The following is a 13,913-nucleotide window of genomic DNA, read 5'->3' as shown; positions in this document are numbered from 1 at the left end:
CGTCCAGGAGGTGACGGGTGGCTTCAATGGGGGTGGATGGGTTTGGGAAGAAGACTAGTAGGATGATGTCCTGGTTCATGTGGATGGGGATATAGGGAAAAAGAATATAGTATCCACATAGAGAACCTCTGAGAGGAAACTGGGCTTCCTTGGCACAGTTCTCTGTATAGAATGAACAGTCTCTGAGTTTGCCTGAAAGATTGGGTTCTTGATTTATAAAAGGCAAGAGCCCTTCTCACATCCAGGGAATGCAGAGTGGTTTCGATAGGAGTAGAGGGATTCTGGAAGAACGAAGGTAGAATTGTAGGCTCATTGATATGAAAATAAGAAACTACCTTAGGTAGGAAGGTAGGTTCAGGTAAGAGAATGACTTTATGGAAAATAGTATATAGTCATTTCAGAAGGCGGCAAGTTCAGCTACTCCTCGAGCAGAATTAATGGCAACTAAAAAGGCCATTTTCTCTCCCTCTGACACCAAAGTGCTTCTTGAAGGCTGGGAAGATGGGTCTTGCGACTGTCTCAACGGTGGAATAGTGGGTCTGTTCTGGTCTTGCAATGGCACCGTGTCTCCAGCACAAAGGAGGCCAGAGGGTAGTGAGGACTCAGAATGTGTTCGGGCACTCTTAGCACTCCCCTTCTCTTTACTAAGGGTGAGTCATTTAGGTGGTTTTACCTTCTTTCCCATCTTTTTCTGCTTTGCCACCTTAGGAATGTTTGCCAGCAGAGGTGCTAGTGTCTCATCTAATGTGGAAGCAGGGCCCCAGAGGTGGACAGCTGTGGTCTTCCACATTTAATGCATGGCTCCAAAGCTCAGCTTTTAAGCAATCAGCTCGGTGTAAAAGCTTGGCAGTAGTAACAAGAGTCAACAATGTGAGATTCTCCCAAGCAAAAAAGGCAAAGGGAATGGCCATCCGTAGGAGGGAGTTTGCTCCCACACACAGTACAGTTGCAAATGGAGCCTTAACCGCCACCTTGTCTCCCTGACGAGGCACGATGAAATAGGGATTCAGCAGTATTCTGCTGATCCCACTGTCATAATATAATAATTTTAAAACCCCCTCTTTTTTTGGCTTTGAGCAGCGAGGAAGAAAAATGAGAAGGAGAGAGGCCTGGCCAGGCAGGAGTTAACTATAACTCATGAGATAAGCAGAAGAACATCCCGATGTGCTCACAATGGTGGCTGAAGAAGAACTGAGGTCTTGGCAGGAACCCCGCCCTCATGCTAGCTACATTTACAGCCACGCTCCTACCAAATGCTAATTAATCAGCTTTGGAATCTTCCCAAAAAACCGCTCCACACATACGAAGAGCCCATCTGTGTGATGCACAGGGACCACAAGAATAACTACTAATCTTCTGCAAGCAGCAGCTTATGCCAGGCCAAAGTTATTTGTGCAGATGTCCAGACTCCACTCCAAGAGTACAACCCTATTCATGTTTACTCAAATGCAAGTCCCACTAAGTTAAATGGAGCTTATTTTCCTAGTATGTAGATTAATGACTGCAGCCCAAATATATTTAGATGTTAAGAGAGAGCAGTAAATGGGCATATTATGCAAGCCAGTACTCAACATTCCAATCCATTTACTATCTGCAGTATCAGTCAACATATCCTCTAATTATTCTATTTTTAAAAGAGCTGTTAAGGAACAATATATTAAAGGGTATATACAGATATACATCAATTTAGCAGTGAGTCTACCAAGAAAGTGCACTCACCATATTTTGCACAGACATAAAGTTCCCGTCCCTGCTGAAGCTCAGTCTGTTCTTCCAGCTTTGCACAAAGGTGATTGGCCAGCCCTGCTGTCAATCACAGATCGACCTCTGCCTCTCAAATAATCTTTAAAGTGTTAAATATTTTACAATTTAAACGAATAATGAGGAAATGTAAGAGCAAATAAGCATACAAGGTACTTGGGAGAAAAAGACGCAGTACCAGCAGATAGTATGCCTAAAATGTTGCTTGGAAAAATAGGAGACAGAAATTGCTTCAGAGGTTGTATGTGCACCATTAGAAGAACAAAGGCAGGGGTACAGTGTTCATCCTAAACTTACAGCTTTTTCTATCTGAAGTTATAATTGTAAGCAGTTGAAGAACTAGAACAAGAGAAACTTGGTCCTGTCTGCTTGAAGAGGAAACTTGGCTGTTGTCCTGTTCTCTCATATTTATGATTTCCATAATGACGTACAGTCTCTATGGCAATGGGAGTGATTAGAGGAGTATGAGATTATTGTAAGTTTTAACAATTTTATTTTACAAATGCCACATCTGATAAGCAGACCACATGAGTTTTACAGAAAACCCATGCTAAGATCAACCTGAAGAAGTTCACCTAGCTCTTACTTAACTGTCCTGTTTTGTTCAAGGAGCAAACCAAGATTCACTTTCATTGAGAAAATCTCAATAGAACCATAAGAATTTATGGCTAGAGAGGGAGAGAAATGTGGGAATTTTGTTAATGCTGCATCATTAGAAATGCCTTATTAAATATTATGCAAGTATGTATAAAAGCCCTTTTGTTTATGGGGCACTGCCTTAAAGACAGACAAATGTTAGTTAATGCCCTGAATATACATGTTTACTTCTATCCAATGAGACCAGGCTGGGAGATGAAGCCAACTGTGGGTGTTTTCATCTGGGGATGGAGGTCTTGGAGTAAGAGGACAAATTAAAAAGTGTGGAAAGCACCAGATCAGGAAAAGGAATCATACATAAACACTTTTCTTCATGTCCAATTCATCAAAAGTAACAGCCTGTAAAAACCAAAGTATCAAATCCATTAGATAACCAGGAATTTTCCAGTTTTACCATAGAACAATTAAAACAAATCACCTACAGGTGTAATATGAATATTTGCTTTCTTCCTCTTAACCTAGATACAAAAAATATTGGCAATTTATAAGCAGAATTCTTATATTTCAACATGCAACACTGTTCTTTCTGTACGATTAAATAGACTATTTACACACAATACATATATAATCTCTTTCTCTCTGTATGCACATGCATTGGTCCTAGCCTAGGCATCAAAGGCCACATGTGAGTTCACTGGGTCAATTTATTCTTCAAGCAATTCCAGTTTGAACTTTTGTTTAGCTTTGGGTAGTTGGGATCTCCTCAGTTCTTCCGAATGTCAGCATAGACCACAGACTCTGACTTGTTGATCTTGTCACTGCAATGCCCTCCAGAGTGATCTAACTGTGCATAAATTACTGGGCCCTAAAAAAAAGAAGAAGAAGCAAGAGTAAGGAGGCAAACTCTATTGAAACAGCATAAAGCCAGAATTAATCTACAGATTAGTTAATGAAACCTTGGAGAATATAACAAACAGATAAGACTGTATTAGGTGTATACATTTTATTTTGAAACATTTGCTCTCTTCCAACAGGGTTTAGTGATACGCTGTGCAAGATTTCTCTTGAAAATTATCCCTCTGCCAACATAAAGCAGAAGCAAAATGATCAGAAAATGTCCTCTGTCATTTACATCCTCAGGAAGATGGAATCTTTTCTAGCCTATAGCATTATGCAGTGAACCACAGAGTAGGATTCATATTCCAAGACAAAACACCAAGCATTCACTGCCCTGCTAAATCAGCTCATTAATAGGTTTCTCAGGACTAAAAGAGATACCAAAGCAGGCATGTTTCATATCAAGTTCATGGGAAGTTCTGTTAACATACTAAAGAAAGGTGCATGTTTAAACTGTGTATTTCATCTACTAAACTGAGCAAATATGAGGTCAAAATAGTGCTCTTCAAACTGTAGCTCAACCCAGTTCCAAAATACTACAGTGGTACCTTGGCTCGTGAACTTAATCCGTTCCAGGACTCTGGTCGTGACCCAAATTGGTCATAAGTCATGTTACAGTCCCCCATAAGGTTCAGTGTAAATAAGGTTAATCTGTTCTGTAACCATTTTTTAAATCAGAAAAATGTGAAGCAAAGTGACAACAACAAAGATCGCGGCCATCTCCACCCACCCACCCCAAACATGGCCCTCTCCCCCCCCCGCAGCATGACCGAGATCACGCCTGTCATCCCTGCACACGCCCATCATCCCAGCACACTGGGGGGTGGGGGGGAGAGACGGGTGTGATCGTGGGCCCACTGGGGGAGGAAGAGGCGGTGCAAATGGCACGCTGGGGGAGGGAGAGATGGCCGCAATCTCGGCCATCTCCCCCCCCCCAGCACGATCGCGGCCATCTCCCCACCCAGGGTGAGGTGGGGAGATGGCCGCAATCACAGTTCCATTCATGCAGGGAAGGAGTTCCTGATCCGAGGTGAGCTCCTGCAGGAAAGACAGGCAGAATCTCAGCCATCTCTCCCACAGGTCTGCTTTGCTGCTCCCGTCTTTCCTGCAGCAGCCTTCCACTGGGGGTGGGGGGAGGGAGGAGATGGCTGCGATCTTGGTCACCACCCAAAGTGGTGTTCGCGACCCAAATTTTTTCAGAAATTTTTGTTCGTGACCCAATTTGTTCATGAACCAAGGCATTCTTGGGCCGAGGTACCACTGTATTATGTTTTAGGAAATCTGTGTCCCACTGCCTCAAGTGTCCAGAAAGCTGATACAGTGTGAAATATTACTTAGCAAAATTACCTGTTCTGCCTGTAGTCCTCTAGATGGCAGTAAAATTTATGGTGTATCAATACAGAGAATGCAGCAAGGAATAACCCATAAACATTTATGTTTAATGAGATTGTGCATCCCTCAAAGACTTGAACCTGAGGGACCATGTCCTTGGCAACACACTACAGTAATCAAATTTTAGTTGGCCTACCATTCTTTCACCATATCAGAAAGAACTGCTTTGGGAATATGCAATTGTAATGAGACTACAAGGACATTTACAAATATTAGAGTTTATTGGAATTGTTTACACAGCAAAGTGCCTGATGGGCCCTAAAATTTCATCTCTTTAGAGAAAAGCTTGAAGTTGAATTTGTTTGGTGATCAACAATGCAGTTAAGCATTTTAGATGGAGAAAGTAGCTAGGAATAGACGACTAAGAATACACAGATATTCTTTAGTTGAAAATAACTGATCACAAAGAAGGAAGGCATAGCAAGATTTTTTTACTAGAAACCTCTTGCACAATAGATTCCCTATGCTAACTGCTCAGTTCAGGAGTTGTTTTCAACACCATCAAAAGCCCTAAGAAGGCTTCTTACGGAAGCCATGTGAATGAGTCGTGCTCTGCACATGGATCTTCCTGTTTGCTTTATAAATGAATTTGCTTTGCTTTTATAGAAAAGCAGAAATCTCTCACATCAACCAGCACTGCATCAAAAGTTTATGCTGTTAATTCCTGGAATGCAATCAAGACAAGGGACAATAGTCTTTTCTTCAATATGAAATCACTGTCCTTTAATAAACCGTTTACATCTGAGTTATCCAAGAAGTGACAGTCTAATAGCTCCTATTCAATTATAGACTGGGAAGAGAGAATTCATATAACAAATATTTGTCTGGAACATAAGAGCCCTTGATCTATTAGAAGATTAGCATGGTGTCATGCAGTAACATTTTGAGAATACAACTGTAGTAATGTTTCATTAGCATGAACAGTATCTAGTTTAACTCATTACAAATTTTTATTTGAAAGCATCACTCAGAATTTCTCAATGGGAAGATACTCTGTATATTGTTTTTAAGATATGTTGTTATTTTTCAGCATCTTCTCTCCTATACCTCAGTATCAGGGTAATAAGCTGAAGTTGCCAGAGCAGAACTGCCAAAGCGGCATGCAGAAGTATCTGCATCACAAAAGAACAGTATGAATGTGTGGCTTACAAAGTTTTAAATAGAAAAATTTATAGCTGACATGATATTTTTATATTAGAAGGAGGGTAAGGGAATTTGGATATCTGCTATGCATATAGAAACCTGGATAACCAGTCAGGTCAGCATTAGACTAGAAATCAGTGAACACTGACAATTATGTTAAAAAATATAGCCAGACAAACAAGAGAGGGGAATGAGAGCCACTTAGAATATTTGGCACTAGACAAACATTCACAGGAATGACAAGATGAAACCTCAAATGAATTTAGTGATAAGGACAAGAGTGAAAACAAATGAGTAATCTGTCAGTTTACAAGGGCGATAATCATATAAGGTTCAGATTCCATGCATGCCATCTGAACCACAATCTCAGGCAACAAACCTCCTGTTTTCACAACAAGCTACATTAACCAATTTCAGAACGAAAATCAAGGGGAGTAGGATGCTAGTAGACTATGGACAGGTAACTCACAAATGGCTATTCAATATGCTTGAAATTGAAGTATCATACTGAAAACTTGTTCAGGTACTACCTTGACTTCCTTTCTCAATTTCTTATCTTTAAAACCTTCATCATCTTGACAATATCACTACTCCATTTCTGTACAAAGGTACCAGCTCTGTAAGCAAGAACACTGCCTGAAAACAGGGACTACTGGGAAAGTAGCATCCACATTCTGCTTAATTTTGTATTTTAAAAATATGCCACAAGACCTCCACAGCACTCTCAGTGAGAATAGAAGCAAAAGTCTGGATATCAAAGTCAACATAGTGAAGCTTCCATATCACATACTCCTCTTCTCTGCTTCCAAGTAACTTAAAAGCACTTGTTCCTGGGTTCTTTCCATAATGTACACATCCAAAAACTCTGAGTTGTTTATAAAATAAATAATGCAGAATTAAACCAACAAAACCATGAACAATTGTTGGGTTAAGTTTGCATTTGTTTAACCCATAAACAACCAGGTTCACACAACACAAAACTACTGAGGAATGGAGTGAAATAATGAGCTGCAAGAAGCACCATACTCATGGCTTCACTTGTCTCTGATAATTCCTTAGCTAAACAGCCCACTAATTACAATGTGAAGTGCAAATCAGGTTGCTCTGATATATTTAAAAACAGCACTAAAGCAAAAGCACTTGTAGCTCCCTGTTCCTCAGACAAACCCATTCTAAACAAGCAAATTGACAAATTAAACATTTATTAAAAAATAAACTCTTTTGTTTATTGCTATTTAGGCTATGAGAAAATTGTTTCCATTTGCCCAGTCTTAGCTCCTTTCATATCCCTACTGCAACAGAGAAATCGCCTGTAAGAAGTATGATGTGTGGAAGTATCACATGCACTTTCCTGGAAATATGACCATTCAAGCATGTTTTCACTGAGAAATAGGCATGGGGAAGCTGACTATATGGAGGATTACATACTCATTATTTTCTTTTTCATTTTTAAAGAAAGTTGGAAGCCACCCTTTTAAAAGTTCAAAATCCTTTGCCTCCCCTATTGTGCAGAGGAAATACAAAAGGTCTCTCAGCCAGCATCACCCAACTGCCAATAGTTGCTTATCCAAGGAGTAACAAGGAAAATAATTTGCTTCCATCAATACCATTGTTTACTTCAAGGTCCATCTAATATTCCATCCTCATATTTGCACACTCATCTGGTAGCCATAGGCAACACAGAATTATATGGAGATGAGTGAATCAAGTGGCAGAGGAAGGGTGGCGCAACTCTCTCCACTCTCTGTGCTCAGCAGAGAAATGCAACTGGCTACTGGAGAATGGGGTAGAATTCTGTTCCTCCCCTGCCAGCTTTCATCAGGCTAATTAAAATCTTGCTGACTAGAAACTTACTTACATGACTGTAATAATCAGCTTCAATCAAGGAAGGAGGATCAGCAGGGTACGTAAAAATAGTTCTTAAGAACATCCTTTTATTAGGTCTACATGAAAATGTGCAATCATGTCAAACTACATGATTAGTAGACATGTAGTGGACATATAAAAAACACGAATCTACAAGGTCATCTAGTTGTTTTCTGTTTCAAATGCAATTGTATAAATATGCTTTATGAAAGGCTACCTTACTATTTTTAAATAAAAGCCTCCCTTGCTTAAGCATTTCAGTCTGACCATAGAGTCTCTACTTTCCACTGATTCATGAAGTTTAGAATAGATTTATCTGATGGAGGATGCCATCTTGTGCGACTGGAAAGTGGGAAGAGTGCAAGGATTAGTATTGCCTCTTTGCTGCTCTTGCCCTCTTTCCAAAGCATTTAGACAGTCAGTGTTGGCCATCTAAATGTTTTCCCCTCCTCATGACCCCCCCCTCAGGATTCTTCAAAGGACAGTCTTGTATTGTTCCTTCCCACCCTGCCTTCCCCCTAGACAGGTGCTGAAGAAGACCCTAACCCTAAATATCTTTCAAGCCCAGCTGACACAAAGAACTGTGCTGGCTGTATGAAGGCAGGGTCCTCACAGTGTTTTTCAGGGGTTAGAACTGGGATTCTAACCTATTCCATGTCTCCCCATCCCTCATCACCTGCCAGACAATGACAGGAAGTTAAAGGAACAATTTAGACAACAATTTTGTTCCCATTCTCTTATTTTAATTTTTCCAGTCAGAAAGAAAAAATGACTATTTCTTTCACTATCTTAAACAACTTTCCCTATGTCACTGGCATATCCCTTCTTGCAAATAGTCTCAGTTTCTTTCCATGTAATCTGCTAAAAAGCATCTACTTCCTATGGAGCAATACTCTAAACTGGTATTTTCAAGGTCTGATTAATACCCAGTGGTCTTGCAAAAATATGTGGTGATCATTGGTAGTAGCAGGAAGAACAATAAATCATTAGGGACTAAAACAATATTAGCTCTAAGAAAAGAATCTAGAAATTAATTGTAAGAATCGTTGTATTGATAGTAAGAATCCAGAAATCTAAATACTCCACATGGCTGAGATCACAGAATTACACCTGGAAGGAGCTAAAAAGCCACCTAGTTCCAAACCTGTGCTTCATGAAGGAGCAAACTATTTAAGCCTTGCACAAATCAGCCTACACAAATGACACTCAAAGGACTGAAAAGCTACAAAGGGACAGGCTACTGAAGCACAGTCATTGCAACAACTCTTTACTAAAGCTAACTAGTGTCCCTATTCAGTCTTCTAAATAATCCCAAGTACCAGAGCTAACAAGCATGTTGCAGAAATACAAGGGCTCTTCATGCTTTCTGTTTATTTCCACAAGAGCAGAGGTTTTCTTTACAGGTACTCATCTGTGCTCAGAATACTTTCCTACTATGGAGGCTCTTCCACCATTCAACAAGGATACCACCTTTCCTGTCACCTTGGTGATCTCCACGTTAGAGTACTCAAAGCAGCATGATGCCATTTACCTGGTGTGATCGGATGGGAACGCTGTTTACCAGACCCTCTGTGTCGGAGGGGGACTTCCGTGGAGCCTGCTTAACTGGAGACACCAAGCTCTCAGAGGTACTGCAGCTGATGAGGCGGCACAGCAGTTTGCAGGACAATGTTCAAGAAGTAAACACAAAATGAAAAACAGAACAAAAACAAAACAAGTGATGGCAAGATGATGTGGCAACTCAGGCCAAAGTAAAGGGTGATCTCAGTGAGTGACAGATACATACTCTTCCCTATTCTGCTCAGTGCAGAAGCTCCTACATCTCTTTTTCTTATTCACATGGATCCAATATAGCCTTAGGGGGGAAGAAAGGATCCCTGCTAGAGCTTTCACAAGAACTAAATTCTTGCTAATTGCTACTTCCAGCCACATTGGGGAGCCTGTCAGAATCAAGGGGTGTGGTTCATTGCCACATCTAGGTGAAGCATTGGAAGTGACCTATAGTAGCTGCACAACTGGAAGATTAATTATTTTCTAAATAGCAGGAAGAGTAATGTCTTTTTATTTATTACATCCTATTTGTAATAATCAGAATGGAATAGGTGTAGAATAGAACAGATTAAGACATTTTTCTTTTCTTGGGAATTTTAATGAATTGAATTTTAAGAACTGGAAGGTTGCTTTATTTTAAACTCAGTACTCAAACTGAAGTTGTCACTGCTTTTATTTTAATTGTTCTATTGTTGTTTGCTTTTAGTTGCACTGAAAACTACTCTGGGAAATGAAAGGTGGTATACAAATACCTTTAAAACAAACAAACAATAAAAGACCACTGTATTTTGTCTTCATGGTTGCTCAAGCTAAGGAATATGCCTTGACTTCTAAGTTCCAATTCTTTAACAAATGGTCTGTATGCATGCATACAGAAATCTGTCCATTAATGTATTTATAGAAGAAGTCAAATTCCTTTAGAAACTTGAGGAAAATTTATTTAGAAAGGGCTTACTCTTGATATATATGTAAGCCATGTCCTCAAGCAGGTGCTTCTTCCTTCCACATGTACAAGGAGGAATCATCCCAGAAATAAATGCCTTTTGTCTTTTTAAAGGAATAAAGCACAAACTTTTCAAATTAAACCGAACATGAATACATTCATATTTTTTAATACATACATGCCCACACACTTGAGGGTCAAGTTATATTGTTTCTGCACGTAAAAGTCCATTTCTGGAGAGGTAATTGATATAAGTGCTTTTTCAAGCATAGCACCCCACTTCTGGAATTCAATTCTGCTGGAGGTCCGGTTGGCTCCTACTTTTCTTGTTTTTAGATGCCAATTTATTTATTTATTTATTTAGAAAATTTCTAGGCCGCCCCATTCACCGAAACCTCGGGGCGGCTTACAAATAATTAAAATACATAAATAGCAATATAAAATACATGTAACTGTATAAAATAATAAAATAACTGTATAAAATTTAAGACATTCTTGTTCCACTGCTATTTTAATAGGTGAATTGTTGATTTTTAATAATGTTTCAAAGATTTTATACTATTAAATGCTGCTGCCTTTATGATTTTACGATCAATGCCAGACATTGATATTAATTAACTATTAATTGGGTTATACTTTATTTTGGATCCTTTGTATAATATTCACTTTGTTTATGTTTATCTTGTCTTATTTAATTTTGCTAGTTAATTTATGAATTTTTATTGTTATTGGCCTCAATGTGATAGTGGAGTTTATTGTGTTGCATATTGTTTAGTATGTTGCATATATGGATTTTATCATGATGCAAGCCACCCAGAAAGCCTATGGCAGCATTTAAATAAATGGAGTTGTAGCAGGTTACATGTGTTTAATGTTTTCCTTGCTGGATCCAAATGCACATTTTCCCAATATACATTTGGAGCTATTCAGGGGGAACAGCCAACAGGGAAGAGATGATCTGGATAAGAGGGAACAATCTGCAGGGAAAAGATAATTTCCCTTTTTAAATTTTACAACCTTGACCCTGGAAGTGGCTTTTCTGTCAAATATAGTGGCCTCCTTCACCAATAGGGTGTACTCCAGATGTTTTAGACTACAACTCTCATCAGCCCCAACCAGAAAAGTTAATTGTTAGGGATGACAGGAGTTCCTAATAAATCTGGACAGCACTGAATTGGAGAAGACTGCCCAAATTATTTTTGCCTTACATATCACATACATAGCATGTACAAATACACATGGATCATGACAGTGTGACAATGACATTAAGCAGAATGCAGTTCCTTGCAAGCCATTATTTTCTCTTCTCCAGGAGGAACAATTTTTTTTAAAAGCACACATATATGCAGCACAGGGAAATACAGTACTGAGAAAAAGCTATTTCAGTACCAGTAAATGTGTTTCCATTCTTACTAGGATTGCATCATAGCACACAAAGTGGTCAAAGGAAGAGTAAAATGTCCAGAGTTCATTCTATGAATTCATACAACTTTGCGCTGAATCTAAGAATAACACTGAATTTGTGTTCAGTGAACACAATTTACTGAACACAACATGATTTTCTCCCTTCACAGTGTCCAGAATCCAAATCCTCCACATTCATTCATGCACATGAGAGTGCTGCCAGGGGAGAGGGTACTAATTCTGAAGGAAAGTAGCATCGCTGCCACAATTGAATAAATGGGACAACAAAACTCAAGCAATATATGAAATGTGCTGCCCCTTCACCAACAGTCTACAAAACAGAATTCCAGCACAAGTAATGGAGTTATGTTAGCCAGGTAGTCAGCAAGGGAGGCAGAAATGTATACACAAACACACACACAAAATACCAAAGAGCAACCACCAATGTGATTAGTTACCATGATATATAGTGGGATTGGAAGAGGAGACCCAGCCCTGTTACATTCCCAATCTTGCGTCTATATCGGGATCTCTGTAAGGAGAGGAAGATAAGAGCAGGATCCGATCCCAGCACACCAAGACAGAAAGGAAAAACCAAAATGTCAGAACAACAGAAGTTGTGATACTGCCATGCAAGGGCTCCCACCACCACCCAAATCAATCCATTATAATTCTAGTGTTAGTTTCATTTAGAAATTAGACTAAGAAAAATATCTGACCCTTATCAGTAATTACAGCGCACACACCTGCACACACACGGATCTTGCCACTTAGTAACCAGCAGAAACACAGAGTTGGAGTAGTCAGTGAAAGCAACATTATCCATTTTTACATTGTTGGGTTACTGTTACAGCAGTAGAATAATTTACTGCAAGCAAATTATTATCCCAAACCCTCAAGAAGCTTTCAATAATAACAAAATGGACACAGTTAATTACTTGTATTAGACTTTGGGGTCCTTGGGTTCAGAACAGTGTGAGCTGCCTTCAAGCTGTTATGGAAAGAGCACATGCAGAAAGGAAACTAGTCTTTCCACAAGAACACTGAGCTTACACAGCAGACTTCACTGCACTCAATCTTACCACTGCCCTGTACTGCAACCCCTTGCTAAAACTGACAGCTGAAAAGAAGATACAGTGGAAGATGTTGCCAATTAAACATGCCCATTAAGAATTTGGATTTTTGAAGGCTTTATTGATAGCATTCACTAAATCTATAAGAAGCAGGAAACAGTTGGGTAGTAAAAAATAGATATTCCCATAGAATGTATGTGTGTCCATTTTTAATGTATACATGAGCTGCATTTCTGTTGGAGATAAGTGATAATGCAAAGGAGATAAAGTCCCACCACCACTTCACAAAGGAACCCATCAGCAAAATATTTTGCAATATTTCAGAAGACTTGGACCAAAGCTTTATATTCTATTTTGAAAACAAAATCTAGTAAAAGCTCTTCAAGGCAAAAACTATCATATTTGCAGCAGCGGCGGCAACAAAAAAGGAAGTCATGCAGATGGTGAAGCCAGAGAAGATAGTAGAGGGACTGTTTTCCCAAAGCTGAGGTTGGAATCCTCTGGCAAGCAGACTGTTGTAAAGGCATTGGCAGCCACACTCCAAACTCACAAATAAAATTATGCAATCCAACTTTCCAATGTAGAAGGTGTCCAATATTTACCTTCATCCTCAGAGCTGCTTCATTTTGGGGAGGGAGAGAGACTGTGGGCTTATCCTTCTAGACATATTTGTCCTTAACTCTTCCTTGTACAAATGGAAAAGGGGCCATGCATATGAAGTTAACAATTTCAGAGTCCAGAGTGGGAGGTGTTTTCAGCTCATCAATGTAATATTACAAACAAAATATGCAGGAACAATTCCTGTTCAAGTCAATTTACTCAGGCCTCTTTTTTAAAGTAAAGAAATTAGCAGACGAATATCTTACCCAGAATAATGCTTTTTAGAATTCTTCTTTCTGTATACAACACACATAATAAGAACAATGAGCAATATTAAACCCAGAACTCCAAGAATGGCTAGCCCTGCCATGAGGGCAATGGGAAACACATACAAGTTACCTGAGGAGAGAAAGAAAGTTTTGGTTCAGTTTACTTCATTTTTACATTTGTCAACCTATTTTTCCTTCTGAATTTCAAACACATAAATTAAGGGTGCACCTGTATTAGCATCTGTATCCTTACAGCTCTTTTTACACATCAAACCTGAAGTGAAACTAATAGGCATGCTCTGTGGTGTTCATTCTTTATATTACATTTCAATACCATTTTTCAGCACCCAAAATACTTTACAATTTCTCTTCCCTCTGAGAGAGCCCCCTGAAGATGGTGGGATAAAAAGCAGATGG

General features: G+C 39.3%; 1 protein-coding gene across 10 annotated transcripts in view; it reads right to left on the bottom strand.

Moving 5' to 3' along the window:
- Positions 1–2,237: 2,237 nt before the first annotated feature.
- MPZL1 (myelin protein zero like 1) overlaps positions 2,238–13,913 on the bottom strand; it is a 90,906-nt gene continuing 79,230 nt past the window's right edge. For 2 of the 10 annotated variants that reach the window (XM_044442183.1, XM_044442190.1), the window contains 5 exons: positions 13,494–13,523; positions 12,637–12,674; positions 12,013–12,086; positions 9,188–9,293; positions 2,238–3,223 (listed from right to left, as the gene is read on the bottom strand). In XM_044442183.1, the coding sequence (XP_044298118.1) occupies positions 3,122–3,223; positions 9,188–9,293; positions 12,013–12,086; positions 12,637–12,674; positions 13,494–13,523 (350 nt within the window). In that variant the 3' untranslated portion in view covers positions 2,238–3,121. Of the gene's footprint in view, positions 3,224–9,187; positions 9,294–12,012; positions 12,675–13,493; positions 13,627–13,913 lie in introns of those variants that run through there. The other 8 variants (XM_044442182.1, XM_044442184.1, XM_044442185.1 and 5 more) reach the window with 6 other exon arrangements.

This window comes from Varanus komodoensis, unplaced genomic scaffold (genome assembly GCF_004798865.1).
Source record: "Varanus komodoensis strain SLA01 unplaced genomic scaffold, ASM479886v1 scaffold4, whole genome shotgun sequence".
NCBI lineage: Eukaryota > Metazoa > Chordata > Lepidosauria > Squamata > Varanidae > Varanus > Varanus komodoensis.
The sequence above is the reverse complement of the archived record's forward strand: the minus strand, read 5'-3'. Positions and strand labels throughout refer to the sequence as shown.